General features: G+C 35.5%; 1 protein-coding gene across 1 annotated transcript in view; it reads left to right on the top strand.

The window, feature by feature from the left end:
- The first annotated feature begins 5589 nt into the window (after positions 1-5589).
- LOC111062983 (phosphoribosylformylglycinamidine synthase-like) overlaps positions 5590-15628 on the top strand; it is a 75552-nt gene continuing 65513 nt past the window's right edge. The window contains exons 1-2 of the mRNA XM_039441865.1: positions 5590-5641; positions 14814-15090. Of these exons, the coding sequence (XP_039297799.1) occupies positions 5605-5641; positions 14814-15090 (314 nt within the window). The 5' untranslated portion in view covers positions 5590-5604. The remainder of the gene's footprint in view (positions 5642-14813; positions 15091-15628) is intronic.

Genomic DNA, 15628 nt, shown 5'->3' with positions numbered 1-15628 from the left:
TGAGACAAAGAGAAGCTGCTGAGAAGTGAGAACCTTGAGAAGCTGGAAATAGTATATTTCGCACCTAGAGCAGAAAATGAGATTTTTCCGGCTCGAAATCGGTTTTCAAGTCCGAGGACTAGAAAAGATTGAGAGCCTGAAAAACATTTTTGCCCATGGTGTGAACGATATTTTTCGCCTCACTACAGGTATTGCTGACAAAATAAATAAAGAATACTTGTTATCGTACCTATCTCTTGATTTTAGTGGTAGAAGATTTGCAGTCAGGAATTCAGATTCTTTTAAAATTTCACTTGGAATATCACAGGCATCATCACCTTCAAGCATTTTTGAAAATTTGGAATGCGCTAATCAACAATAAATAATTGAATAAAAATGGTTGTGAAGCGAATGCTGAATTAGTTTGATTCGAAACTCAAACTGAAATCATGGTGACTTTGATGAAGAAAGTGGACACTCACCCAATCAAGCGGATGACTTATTAACTACGGACTTCCAAGCGGCTGGAAAGAGAACACTTTCTGGCTTAGACCGGAAAAGAAACCTGTTTCTTACGTCAGACGAGAATTGTCTGCAAACTGCTGCTTTCTGTGCAGTGTGGCGAAATAGTTATTTATGCAACTAGTACACAAAGTGACAGTTTGCTGCACTGAAAGAAACGTTCACGCCCGAGAATTGTCTGCAAACTGCTGCTTTCTGTGCAGTGTGGTGAAATAGTTATTTATGCAACTAGTGCGCAAAGTGACAGTTTGCTGCACTGAAAGAAACATTCACGCCCGAGCCTACGGCTTGGGCAGAATGGTTTCTTGAGTGCAGCAGAGGAACTTTGCGCATGTATTTCACATTAAGTTTTTCCGACAGCTATCATTGAATATGAAAAGTTGGTAATTATGGGTAAAATTCCCTGAAATCCATCAAATGTATATCTGAGTAATTTTATTATTAATAAATAAAATAGAATAATGTATGTGTGTTTGAATGGCAGGGCGGCTGTCACTGATGTGGCACTGTGCTGTCAACTGCTGTCATCCACTATTGTCCACCACCTCAATATTCCTTATAACATGCACCTCAGTCACTGTTACCAACTTAATTTTGATTTTGCTGCACTGGTGCTCCATATAACCTACTAACTATTTTGTGTTGCCATGTTGCAAATCTGGAGTGCAGAAAAAATTTTTCCTGCACTAGAGCGGAAAAGTGATTCTTTGTGTTCTGTAATCAGTGCAGCAATGGCCACTTTTCAAGGTAACTGTAGGAAAAAGATTATGCTTTCTGCTTTGTCGAATGATATACAAGGTAAACAACATCAATGTGACCCACTTCTGTTGCCAGTTCATGTGCATATATATGTGCATTACATGTGAAATTCAACATCTGTGTGCATCTTGATGGAGGTGTGTCCACTTTCCAGATAAGGCATGAAATTACATTGCTGGAATATTTTGAAAGGTTCAAAATGATAGTAACTATCCATATAAATTAATATTGAAAATTAGTTTTTAGGTTGAATTTGAGATTTTTTGGGTTGAAGGATGTTGTATTTGAAAGGTGAAGTTAGGTTAGGTTTTAAAGGCTGGGTTGAGTTATGTTTCAAAGGCTTCTGGTTGGGTTTACCGGGTGATTCAAAAAGAACTTTACAACTTTGAAAATATTCATATAAATCCTATTAAAAAGGAACAGAGCTGGTTTTGGTGTTGTTTTAAAGGAAAACACTCCAAGCTTTGACTTGTGTAGTCCACTAGTGTTTGGTTGCTCTGCACAAGCACTAGTGGCACAGAATAGGTACAGAATAGAAACTGTCAATAAAACGCCTATCTAATCAATGTTTTTTACATGGTGCAAATACTATAGTGAGGTCCACGTTATAATGGCAGTGTGTGATTTGCAATGGTGTTGCTATCATTGTCTATCGTTCAACAAAGCATATTGTGCTATTTCTTTCATGCATTGCGATGTTGCCACATCGTTTATCAACAATGTAGAAATTCAACTGATTGACAAAATATTTTATCTCAACTATATTAACATTTATTACTACATCTTTAAAAAATATATTTTCTTGACAAATAAAATATGATTAACTATTCTCAACAATAATGAACAGATGAATTCATCAGATATACCAGTATCAGCTGTTTGGGTGGCAAGGCTGAGATCTGGCAACCATTTTCTCCTATCTTCCTACACTGCCAATATAACGTGAACCTCATTATAGACATGTCACGTGACCTTAGGAAGTTCCAATCCTGGTCTTCTGATTGACTTGTGACAGTGAACGAGATCAATTGAACCGGATCATTAAAGTGATCCGAACCTACAATCAATACTATTACAATGTGGAGCTTCCTAACAAGATGGCGGATTTTTGTGCCAGGGTACAGCAGCTTCTCTTTGTCTCAGAAACAGTGTAACGGCCAGCAACAGTCACAGTTATAACATAGTTATTCAAAAGTATTCTTTGAGTATCTATAGTGAGGTCCACGTTATAATGGTAGTGTACGATTTGCAATGGTGTTGCTATCCTTGTCTATCATTCAACAAATGTGAAAGAGTTAGGGGTTAGGTTTTATTTAGGTTATATTCAATAATGTTTTATTGGGATAGGTTAGGTTTTTGCTTTAAAAATTGCAATATGCTAGAAGGGGCTAGGGTCCAGGTAGAGTTATGTTCTTTGATGTTTCAAAGGTAAAAGGATAGGTTAGGGGGTTGAGATTTTGCTTTGAACCATATGTTTGTGAACATGTTCATGAAATGAACCACATGTTTATGTTTTGTTCTAAAGATGACAAATAAATCTAAAGTAATAAATGTGAAAGGGTTAGAGGTTAGGTTTAATTTAGGTTATATTTAATAATGTGTTATTAGGATAGGTTAGGTATTTGCTTTGAAATTGCAATATGCTAGAAGGGGCTAGGGTGCAGGTAGAGTTATGTTTTTTGATGTTTCAAATGTGAAAGGATAGGTTAGGGGGTTAGGATTTTGCTTTGAAATCTAAATTAATAAATGTGAAGGTGTTAGGGGTTAGTGGTTAGGTTTTTTGGATTATATTCAATAATGTTCCAGGGGTTAGGGGTTAGGTTAGGTTTTTGCTTTAAAATTGCAATATGCTAGAAAGGGTTAGGGTCCAGGTAGAATTATGCTTTTTGATATTTCAAAGGTGGAAAGATAGGTTAGGATTTTGCTTTGAAATTGCAATATGCTGAAACGGATTACAGGTTTTTACAAATAGTTATGTTTATCGATGTTTTAAATGTAAAAGGGGTGGTTGGGGGTTCAATTTTTGTTTTGAAATGACAATATGCTGACTTAGTTATAGTGTTTATTAACATCACTTAAATAACAACTGTTATATTTTATTGATTATATTTTTCAAAAGTACTCTTTCTTTTATCAAATAAAATGATAATATATTGATTTTTATATTGAATTCAATGATAAATCATCATTGGATAATAATATCTTCATCAAATAGAATGACGATTGGTTCCAGTTACAGTGCTCAGTAACCATCATCACAAAGAACGTTACATTCAAAGAACTGACTGAATGGAACGGGAAAAACCCGTTGATAACGCATGCGCGATACGGTGCTGTCTGTGACAGAGAGTGGTTTGTCAGGGTACTAGCCAAGTTTCCATACAAACCACTCTCGGTCTCAGATAGCACCGTATCGCGCATACGTTAGTAACGGGTTTTTCCCGTTCCATTCAGTCAGATCTTTGAATGTAACGTAATGTAATGTAACGTTCTTTGTGATGATGGTTACCGAGCACCATAACTGAGCCGTCATTCCATTTCGATGATGATATTATTATCCAATGATGATTTATCATTAAATTCGTTATAATATTCAACATATTATCATCATCTCATTTCATAAAAGAAAGAGTACTTTTCAATAATATAGTTAATAAAATATAATGGTTGTTATTCAACTAATGTTAAAAAACACTACAACTAAGTCAGCATATTGTCATTTCAAAGCAAAAACCTAACCCCCTAACCTCCCCTTTCATACTTGAAACATTAACAAACATAAATCTTGGTAAAAACCCATAATCCCTTCCAGCATATTGCAATTTCAAAGCAAAATCCTAACCCCCTAACCTATCTTTTCACCTTTAAAATATCAAAAACAATAATTCTACCTGTACCCTAGCCCTTTCTAGCATATTGCAGTTTTAAAGCAAAAACCTAACCTAGCCTCATGAAACATCATCAAATATAACTCAAAAAAACCTAACCCTCAACCTTTTCACATACAATACTTTGGATTTCGAAGCAAACTCCCAACCCCCTAACCTATCCTTTCATCTTTGAAACAACAAAAAACATAACTACCTTGACCCTAGCCCCTTCTAGCATATTGCAATTTCAAATCAAAAACCTGATCTATCCTTTTGAAACATTATTAAATACAATCTAAATAAAACCAAACCCTTAACCCTATTTTGTTAATTAGTTGAATCTCTACATTGTTGATAAACGATGTGGCAACCTTGCAATGGGTGAAAGAGATAGCGCACCATCTGCTTTGTTAAATGATACACAAGGATATCAACACCATTGCAAATCACACACTGCCATTATAACGTGGACCTCACTATAGATACTCAAAGAATACTTTTGAATAACTATGTGATAACTGTGACCGTTGCTGGCCGTTACTCTGTATCTGAGACAAAGAGAAGCTGCTAGTTTGCTAGTTTCCATACTGTATGTATACTGTGCTAGCGGCAGTTACGTCAAAGATGGCTGTGTTCACTGGACCCGAGCATGCTAGCTGTGTGTTTTGGTTTGAAGAATCGAAGTCTGAACACCGCTGGATTTTTTCTTGTGGGGTTTCATAAAAGATATGGTGTAGGTTCCTCCTTTGCCAGCCACTCTCCCTGAACTTAGAGCAAGGATTTTTGCTTCTGTGGAGCTACTTACACCTGAAATGCTATTGCAAGTCTGGGAAAAAATCTACCATCGATGGGATGTCTGCTGGATAACCAACGGAAGTCACATAGAATATCTTCAGTTTAAGGTAAAAAACTTGAAGTTTCATTCTTCATTCTTCAAAACAACACTAAAAACCAGCTCTGTAACCATATTTAATAAAATTTATATGAATTTTCGAAGTTGTTAAGTCCTTTTTGAATCACTCGATAATAACAGCACCGCAACAACTCAAACATTATAATTTCCAATATTCAGTTCTAAATTGGAGTTTTTACCCCGATTCAATGAGAAATTATGTCGCAACAACTATATTGATAATTCACACCACTTAAAATGAACTCATCGGACAGCTCATAATCGTCTAATCTTTTCGAGCAATTTGATGTTTGTAATCTTTGTTGTGTCCAAATAGTTTATGCTATAAGAAGTTGTCGAGCGTCAGCTGTACGCAAAGTCAAACAAGCACATAATGTAAAATCGTAAATTTGCATTTGGCAGAACTGGATACTGGTGTGGTAAAGTTACCTATTCTGTGGTAAAGTGTCGACTGCACGTTGCTTTGTTTTGACTTTAAAACGGTCAGTACTCAGTATTTAAACATTGTTATTGTTGTAGTAAAATATACTAATTGATTTGCATTTGTTTTTGACATATCTGATGATTTACATACTATTGAAAGATCATGAATTAAACGGTACTAGGCCTATTACTATTATAAGATCGGTTCACCTTCTATACGTGTTATCTAATCTGTTTGCATGATAGAAATTCAATACCAGAATAGTATTTGGTAGTTATATAACAAACTAATGACTACGGTATCAATTAACTTGTCTGGATCCTTAAAGTTGTTTCATCAGGTGCAATTCTTCAAGTAGGGTTTGCATTAGTCAATTTTACTTGAAGTTATTTTAGCATTTAATTTATTGACTAGGTGATTTTGAAATCAAGTTCTCATAACTTAGAAAGTAGGTATTAGAAAATGTAATTAATCTTCTAAAAATGTAATTAAGTTCTCTTCTAACTTTTCTTGTATCATCCTTTTCCATTTACTAGCTTTTATACATTCTACATTGACTGACTACTGTACTGTTTTATCTCATTTTCCCAATATTGTAGGTTGGATTGTTCTCGGTTGTATTGTATTGTAGATTGGATCATTTTTCAATGATGACTATGCTGGTCTGTGACGCCGCCATCTATGTGTAAAATACAGTTTTAATTTTTTACACGATCTATCCGGGGAAGCCTGGTCATCGATCACGATATTGAATTATGGATTACCTTCAAGATTCAAGTTGAATCCAAAAGTCAAACATGTTCAACTAGTCCAGTCAAATGGTCGTTTTTCAGGAAACAGCCCCGAAAGAATTTTTCTCGACCGTTCTATTTGTATTTTGGGGCGCTGAATTCGAATCTGAAATTTGCTGACACGCCAGAGGGCGGCTTCACGTCCGAAACCCCCAAAATCTCGGACTTTTTTCAATTTTCCCATTTTATCTCGTTAATCAAACGTATCTTACCTCACGATCATATTTTTACAAAATTTATTCACCTCACATGAAAGAGGAGATTCTGTTCTTCAAATCGAGACCAAGTACCATTTTTCAACATTTTGGGTTACCGAGATACACAGTTTTGAATATAGAAATTGGCCATTTTTCTGTGTATTTAAATAGGGGCTAAAATACACTAAAAGTGGATTTTTTATTTTTTCATCAAATTTCAATTATGATACATGATTTTGAACCGCCTTGACGAGCTGAGAAGAATGAGTAGTACGAGGAGATCTGATCATTATGTCGAAAGTTATAAGTGTTTAAAGTTTTGATCCTTGACGTATCCTTATGACGTACCCCCCACTAGGAAATACTGAAATTAAATGTTTCTAACGGGTGATTCTCATAGAAAATAACCCGCGTGAAATGATTTCAACCGAAATATGTATTTTTTTGTTAGGAAGGCCTTGAAAAGGTATTATAATGAAAAAATTGTATTTTGGCTGTAGGACATGATTTTCTATTTTTGGGTATATTCCCCCTCCCACCACTACTAAATTCGAAAATTCATAAGGAATCCTGCTTATAATGAATTGTTCTTTCGCGTGATGTGTGGTATTTTATCTATACTAGAAAAATATCCATGTTGTGTAGGGTAGAAGTGGTAGGTTTGCATAATTTTGAAAACCCCTTAAAAAATAGCCCTTTTTTGAAAATTCTTAGCTCCGGAACCAAAAATGGTAGAATCCTGCGCGACCACTCAATTTATTTGAAACTTTATTCTCTTTAATTCTGTCAAGAATGATTTTTCTTGAGATAAAATTGGAAAATTGAAAAAAGTCCGAAATTTTTGGGGGTGAAGCTTCCTATGGCGTGTCAACAAATTTCAGATTCAAATTCAGCGCCCCAAAATACATATAGAACCGTCGAGAAAAATTCTTTCGGGGCTGTTTCCTGAAAAACGACCAATTGACTGGACTAAACATCTATAAAACTTGAAGAAGGGTCTACATTGGTATAGTGGATTCAAGTTTTTTCTTGTAAACTTGACTTCAAGTTTGCAAAATACATTCATTATATGCAAAACTTGAATTCAAGTAAACTTGACTAATGCCCCTTTAGCGACGACTGGAGACGCGTTGTTTGGAGCCGCCACGGCTAGAGCACCTTTAAATTCATTAGATTCGTCGACTCACTGGATTTCTATGTTTTAAGGACATAATGGCTGCAGATGAATTAGAAATGTAGGCTACTAAATTGCTTTCAGGATTCATATAGTTTTTATTATCTCATTTCCCATTTATAGGTTGGTCTGTACCTTCAAGATTCAAGTTGAATGCAAAAGTCGTACATGTTCAACATCAATAGGTATAGAGGACTAAAGTTTCTGTTCTTGAAAACTTGACCTCAAATTTGTAAAATACATTCATTTTATACAAAAGTCAAGTAGACTTGAGCAATGTGTATTCTAAAGGAATTGCACTTTTAGGCTATTGATAGGCCTACATTAATTTCATCCAATAAAAGGGAATCGAGAACCAACTAGGAATGGAAACTTAACAATGATACTGTTATGAACAGGCCGAAAAATTCAGCAATAACAATTTAGATGGAGAATGTTTTAATGAAGTTGCCTTTACAAATATAATTCAGTTGACTCATTCATAACCATCGATTTACAGTGGACTCTCAATCCAACGGCATTTATGCTATTGAAGAAAGCGTACAATCATTCGAATTGAGTTATTGTGTTGCTTTTGTGGGTGGAAATCCTACCAACTACCTACCATACCTATGAAAGTCCTATTATTCACCTACTTTTTTATAAGATTCTCTTAATTTTTGTAGAGTTTACTGGGTTGTCCGCTACCTGAGGATACAGTATAGGTACCTGAGTCCAATTTAACTTGATGTTTAGTCAATAAAGAGGATATAAACTGTATTACAATTAGTATCCTTCGATGAAAGTGTCCCCTGATGCCAGACTGTTGAGAGAAACAAAGAAGAATGAGGATAGAGAAACAGAGAAACAATGAATTTCATATTACACACATTTCACACTAATATGAAGCTCATTTTTAAAAATATATCATCACACAATATCACCATATTTTTAGAGGCAAACTTCATAAATATCCTACTTTATAAGTTGATGAGGCTTTATCCTGCTTTATTAGCTGGAACGTTTTCTTTGTACATATTTGTTCACTCAGTTTGGATGAATGGCATAAAAGTTATTGGGTGCTGTTTAATCTGTTTGGGTAGATGACCAGCATTATTAATTATTTAAAAATATTAGCCTATTTGTACCATTTGTAATGTTTTGTGCAATAAACGATTTGATTTGAATGACTGTAGTGAGGACCACTTTATAACGGCAGTATTCAATTGACATTGGTCATGCTATCCTTGTCTATCATTCGACAAAGCAGATAGCACTATTATTTTCTAGCTCCGCAACGTTGCCAGATCGTTTTTCAACAATTTAGAAATATAATCGATTAAAAAAATATTTTATATCAATCATGATTATTAATTTATTATTTAATAATTGGAAAATATATCTTTTGACAAATCTATAAATATATATAAAAGTGAAATGGCACTGATTTATCCACTCACATTCTTAATCAACAGAACTAAAAATCTACTGAACCAAATACGTTCAAATTTGACCTTCTAGAGGGGCAGTGAGAACGGGTTCGAAAAAACTTCCAAAGAAACGCCAAAAATCTGCGTTTTCTCAGCTTTTTGAAGAACTAATTGGCAAAAAATTTCCAAATTTGGTACTCAGGCTCAGCTGAGGCTTAATAATGTTTGGAAGAGTTTTGAAAGAACTTAAAAGTTCCTTCCCAAAATCGGCGGTTTTAAGCGTTTTTCTTGCGTTTTCTAGGCTTCTTCAATGTTGAAATTTGGTACAGAAGCTGAGCTAGGGTCTAGAAATTTTGTCTTGAGATGACTTCAGAATTACGCCAAACATACGCCCAAGATAGGCGGTCTCCTAGCGTTTTCTCACATTTTTCAAGAACTAATGGAATATTTTTTATAAATCAACCCAAATTCTCGCGTACGCAGACGACATTGATATCATTGGAAGATCGGTGAATGATATGAAGGAAGCCTTTAAAAATATTAAAAATGCAGCATTGCAAATGGGCCTTCACATAAATGAAAACAAAACAAAGGTCATGATCACATCAACTAACCACAACATCGGGGAGAGGCTTCAGATGAATGATAACTGTTTTGAGGTGAAAGATGATTTTGTATACCTGGGCTCCCTCGTCGATGGTAAAAATGAAACAACAAAGGAGGTGGAAAGGAGAATTCTCCTGTCCAGCAGATGCTTCTATGGTCTCTCCAAGTATATAAAAAACAAAGTGCTGAGCAGAGCCACAAAGTTTAAAATATATCGTTCGCTAATCCTGCCAGTACTCATGTATGGCAGTGAAACATGGACACTGTCCAAAAAAGACGAGAGCCAACTCAAAGTTTTTGAGAGGAGGGTACTGCGAAGCATCTGTGGTGGGATAAAAGTGGATGAGACCTGGCGGAGGAGGAAGAATGAGGAGCTCTACCAAGTATATTGTGAACCTGATGTGGTCAAAATGATGAAAATTGGTAGACTGCGATGGGCTGGCCACCTTGTTCGGGCAGATGAGACCTACCCACCAAGGAGACTCATGCTGTACAGGATGGAAGGGAGGCGAAGACCAGGAAGGCCGAGACTGCGCTGGATGGACGGTGTTGACAAGGACGCACAAGTGATTGGAGCCAGAGGTTGGAAAGCGAGGGCGAAAGACAGAGACGAATGGAGGCGAATACTGGAGGAGGCCAAGACCTGTAGCGGGTTGTAGCGCCACTGATGATGATGTGATGATGAATGGTACCAAAAATTTTGTTGAAAGGTTCAGGTAGGATCTAGAAATTTTGTCTTGATAGGACTTCAAAATTACGCCAAAGATACGCCCAAAAGCGGAATGTTCTTACCTTTATAAAGAGCATTTTTGTATGGGGTAAGTCATCTCAAAAAAAATTGGACAGGATGTTTAAGATTAAAAAGAAGGCACGCACTGTATATAGAAAGTGTATAGGCTAGATTCTTGTAGGTCTTTAGTCAAAAAACTTGGCTTATTAACTGTACCATATTTTTATAAAGTTATAATGTATGTGAAAACAAGTGGTGTGGACCAAAATTCAAATATAGGCCTACATGAGTACAATATACGAAACAGAGCTTATTATCATATAATGACTCACAATAGTAGATTTTTTGAACAAAAACCAGATTATATTGGAAGGAAATTTTATAACAGGTTACCAAAACTCCTTAAAAGTAATGATAAATTATTGAAGATCTTCAAAAACATATTTAGTTGATAGAGTATTTTATAGTCAAACCAAGACTAGGTTAAGCAAGACTAAGTGAATTAGTGTTGAATTATGTAAACTTGGTGTTGATTATGTCAAATTATTCACCTAACTTGTCTTATACTCCATAACTGGAGTCCTTAGGACGTGATCTTTAAAAAAAAAAAAAAACAAATGAACAGAAAATGTACAAATGGTACATATTTTCGGCTAGGCTTTACTAATTTTGTGTTAGATGGTCTTCGAAATTTTGTCGAAGATACGACCAAAACCGACGTTTTCTATCGTTTTCCTGCATGGTCTCAGTCAACTGGTGATTGAATCGATCCTAAAAATTTGTATTTGACGGGAGGAACAAGCTCAGATGAAGAATGCAGGCGAGCGAAGCGAGTCTACTGTACTTATCCCTGGTTGATCCACCTGGGGTTCAGGCTAGACGGATAGTAAAATATAATTGATTATTTTTTCAATCAAGAATGAACAATTGATATTACATCAGGTATACCGGTATCCTCTATATAGAGAATTGGCAACGATGTTCTCCTATCTAACTTCACTGCCATTATAATGTAGACTGCACTCTAGACTTGATTTAAAGATATTTGTCCAGTGATTCGTAACCCACCTGAAACCAAAGGCAAAAATCATCAACCCTTGTTGCCAAGACCTGTGCGAGCATCAACCTCCGCTAAAATTAATTTGTTGCAAGTTCATTAAAATTTACAATCGCTAAAAAAGAAAGAGTTATCAACAATTATTCGGCGTATCATCGTAAAGTTTCAAGGTCCCTTCATAGGTTATCACTCACACTACTCGCTATAAAATTGTCAAATAATAATAATTGTTGGAATTCAATGGTTGAAAAAATGTAAAATATCAGAATGATTCGACTACTTTTCAGTGAACTTGAACTAAATCCCTGGCCATGCAATCATTCTAATGTTGTCTTTGAATTTAATTCTACTCGCGCTCGGTAGCACAAAAGTCTGTTGAATTTTAACAGTGATTAAATACCACGAGAACCAATCAGACAATCCTTCTCTGAGAAGAAGTCCTCTCTAATTGGTTTTCGTAACACTTGATCATGGAACAATCTTTTGTGCAACTGGGCTACAGATCAAATAATTTGCCAAAAACTAATCATCTCCAAGTAGCAAGTTATATTCGTTTAATAACGCATATGTTATGTTGATTATAAGGGTCGTTTTTTTGGAGAATCTTATACTTCCTCATATTTATACCAATAATTTTTCTGCTGCACACTGCACAGAAATTCCCGGACATTTTATAGGTTGGAGGATACCGTTTTACGAACAGTGTAAATGAAAACAGCTGACAGCTGATCTCAATTTGATCCCGGAAAAGTCACGGTCAGTCGCGATACCCGTCCCGAAAGTAATCACTTTCCGATAACTTTCAGTTTCCGTGTATTTAAATGGGAGTATTAATTGTGCACGACGAAAGGGACCCTTGTCCTTACAGTTTCTCGTCTTGCACTACCTATTGGCAATCAAAAAGATGTCTGGTCAGTTGTTTCTATTCACAACTGTTCGATCTTTTGAATATGGTCTATGTTGAAACACGTGAAGTTATGTAAGTTATTCAGTCATTTGTTATTTATTTAATCCTACGTATCTTACTATCTTTATCTGACTAAAAGATACTTTAGTGTTAGGCATGAATGCATATTCTGATTTGAAAGAAATAAAAGCATAGGAGCTCCTCAAGGGAGTATTCTAGGACCAGCACTTTACCTACTATATACTAGTGATATTCCCAACTTTGATGAAAATACTACAGCAACATTTACCGGTGATACAGACGATATTAGCAGTAGACAGCAATATTGGTATCGCAACAGATAAACTACAGAGATCCATCAACAGAATTCAAAATTGGACCAGAAAAAGGAGAATGAAACTAAATGAAGCAAAGTCGATTCACATACATTCCACCAATAAGAAGGACCTGCCTATACCAATAACTATCAATAACCAAGTAGTACCATATGCTAATGATGCCAAGTATCTAGGTATGACCTTGGACGAAAAGTTCCGTTGAAAGGCCCTTTTCAAGAAGAAGAGAGAAGAGCTTGGAATCAAATATACGAAGCTGTATTGGCTGGTCGGAAGAAACTTCAGAATCCGATAGAAAGTACTTCTGTACAAACATAGATTAAAGCCAGTAGGGACATATGTTATACAACTTTGGGGGTGTATCAAATACAGCAGCATCATTGTCATAAAACGAATGTGGATGCTCCTTGGTATGTCAGGAACAGCGATCTTCATAGAGACCTGCACGTTGACCTGGTGTCCAGAGGCAACTGATGGAGGTTCAAGAGCAAGAAACCGTTTGAACTAGAAGTGTAGTGCTTGTTCAAGTAGTGTCCAGTGGAAGAGCAGCGCTGTGATTGAGTGAATCTAGCTTCTATAGTTCAGTCAATAAGTGTAAATATTAATTCAACAATAGCAGTAAGAGTTTCTAATAAGAAATTCCCTGTTTCATTTTTCATGTTTTATTTTTGGATAGAAAAAACTGCTCATTAGTTTTCAGGCTAGATAGCTATAGTATTGATAAAAAAACTTGAAAAATGATATTTTATTCATATTTATTGAATACTATAATTAGGTTTTATCCATGCCTCAGCAGTGGCTAAATACATTTCTTGTCTGCCTCAAAATTATGTAATAAAATTTGTAGCGGACCTTTTTTGACTCTTGTTTCAAAAGGCCAATTTTTATAAATATTACAACTTTATCCAAGTGGATATCTTATTTGGAAATGTGAAATAATAAATAATTACTGTAGAATAGCTAACCATGGAAATCATTGCATACAATTCACCAATACTTTTTCAACGTAATTCCTCACTCCATCTCTGATTTCCATTCAAGTCGACCAATTCCAAGTATTCTAAATTTCTTTGATCACCTAAATTACCTTAAACGGTTGATAAATAATACAGTAGCTATCATAATATGTAACTTATAAAACCAATCACATGTTTTGTAAAAAAAAAAACAGAACGCGTTGCAAGTCGCTGGTTCCTGTTTTCAGTGTAAATTAATACCAGTATGCTGGTACTGGTATACTGTCAAGGTACCCTGAAGATCTGAAGATAGGGTCCAGTGTCAGTGCCTTGAAATGCATTCACATTTTACAAAACATTTAAAACTTATTAGACTACAGAACCTACTCAAAAAAAATTGACTCAAGTCTAGACTTAGTTACATTTATACAGGATATGACTGAATGTAAATTATTTCGCAAATATTCATTTGGGATGTTATTTTTATTTCACCCCACCAGGTTCTATAACTTTGATATCACCGTCTGCGAAAATAGATCTTATTCTTAGAATTTGAAAGTATTTGGTTCAGTCGATTAGTTTTAGTTCTGTTGATTGTGAATGAATGAGTGAGTGAGTGAATCAGTGCCATTTCGTTTTTATATATTATAGATTATACGGGAGTTCTAGTTATTGGTCCATACTGGATAATATACTAATAAATTGATATAAAGAAAATAAATAAATATCTCAGTACCCTTTTTTTAAAAATATTTTATCACGACATGTTTCGGTCATTTATGCCATTATCAAGTCATCAAGTATGGCATAAATAATGGCATAAATGACCGAAACATGTCGTGATAAAATATTTTTAAAAAAAGGGTACTGAAATTTTTATTTATTTTCTTTATATTTATATTACAGGTAGCCCTATACATGAAAGAGATAATAAATTGATATATGTTAATAAGAAACTCAGTGTTTATTTTAGATTTAGTAACTGTATGTTAGCCTGGAAAAAACTTGCTTATTAGTTTTTGAACTAGTATTAACAAGAAAAAACCCAACTCTCAGATTGAATTTCAAGACTTTTTAATGGCTTTTTTAATTTGATATATCCATGTATATTGTACTTTTCAAATAGTAAATTCAATTTTGAATTTTATTGATTGATGCATTTGACCTTAGGTTTGTTTTTTCAGATATTATGGCGGTGATACATTTCTATAGATCTCCGGGTCTGAGTCATGGGGCAACCTTGGCTAAGCTGAAAGAATTGAAGAAAGCTTCCTCGTTGATCACAGGTCTATCTACCGAACTCTGCTTCAATGTGGAGCTAAGTGATCCGAATCTGAGCTGCGACGATTTGGCTAAACTAAGGTGGATTCTCGGATCGCCGTTGGACGACAGTGCCCTTAGAACTGAATCTTTGCCCAGGTCTGATCTACTACAGTCCACTGTCATTGAAATAGGACCGAGGTAAAGCATCCCTTCCCAATAATATTATTATAATTTCTATACTCCATACAAATTAATTTCCGACTTGGGATGGACATGCGCAGCAGAGAAGGCATACAGCGGCAGGGATACAACGGCGGCTATGTTGTCGTTGTGTACCGGCCAGCGTTCTCTAATTTCCAGTGAGTATTCAAGTATTCAAGCGTTCGTGTTAAACTTAGGAAGTTTCCTCTCTGCAATCACAGACTCGACTGACTCTAATCGACAAATTGACAACTGCGCTTCCACCTATGACTCTATCCATCACTGCAATTGGCTGATCTCCCTCCATTTCTCTGCGCCGCAAATTCCTCCAAGTCTGAAGTAAATTTACACGGAGTATAGTTCGTCGTGGATGACCATGGCGTTAACCAAGTAGATACCATTGTAGGCCAGAGAAACCAGAGTATAGTTAACCGAGCATCTTTTCCGAATCACACTTAGGGCCTACTTACCCCAAATCAAACATGCATAAACAATCCTCTAAATTAATAAGAATAATATTTGCCGCTCATACGAC

Source organism: Nilaparvata lugens, chromosome X, assembly GCF_014356525.2.
Source record: "Nilaparvata lugens isolate BPH chromosome X, ASM1435652v1, whole genome shotgun sequence".
Taxonomy (NCBI): domain Eukaryota; kingdom Metazoa; phylum Arthropoda; class Insecta; order Hemiptera; family Delphacidae; genus Nilaparvata; species Nilaparvata lugens.
Note: the sequence above shows the minus strand (reverse complement) of the source record. Positions and strands in the feature narration are given on the sequence as shown.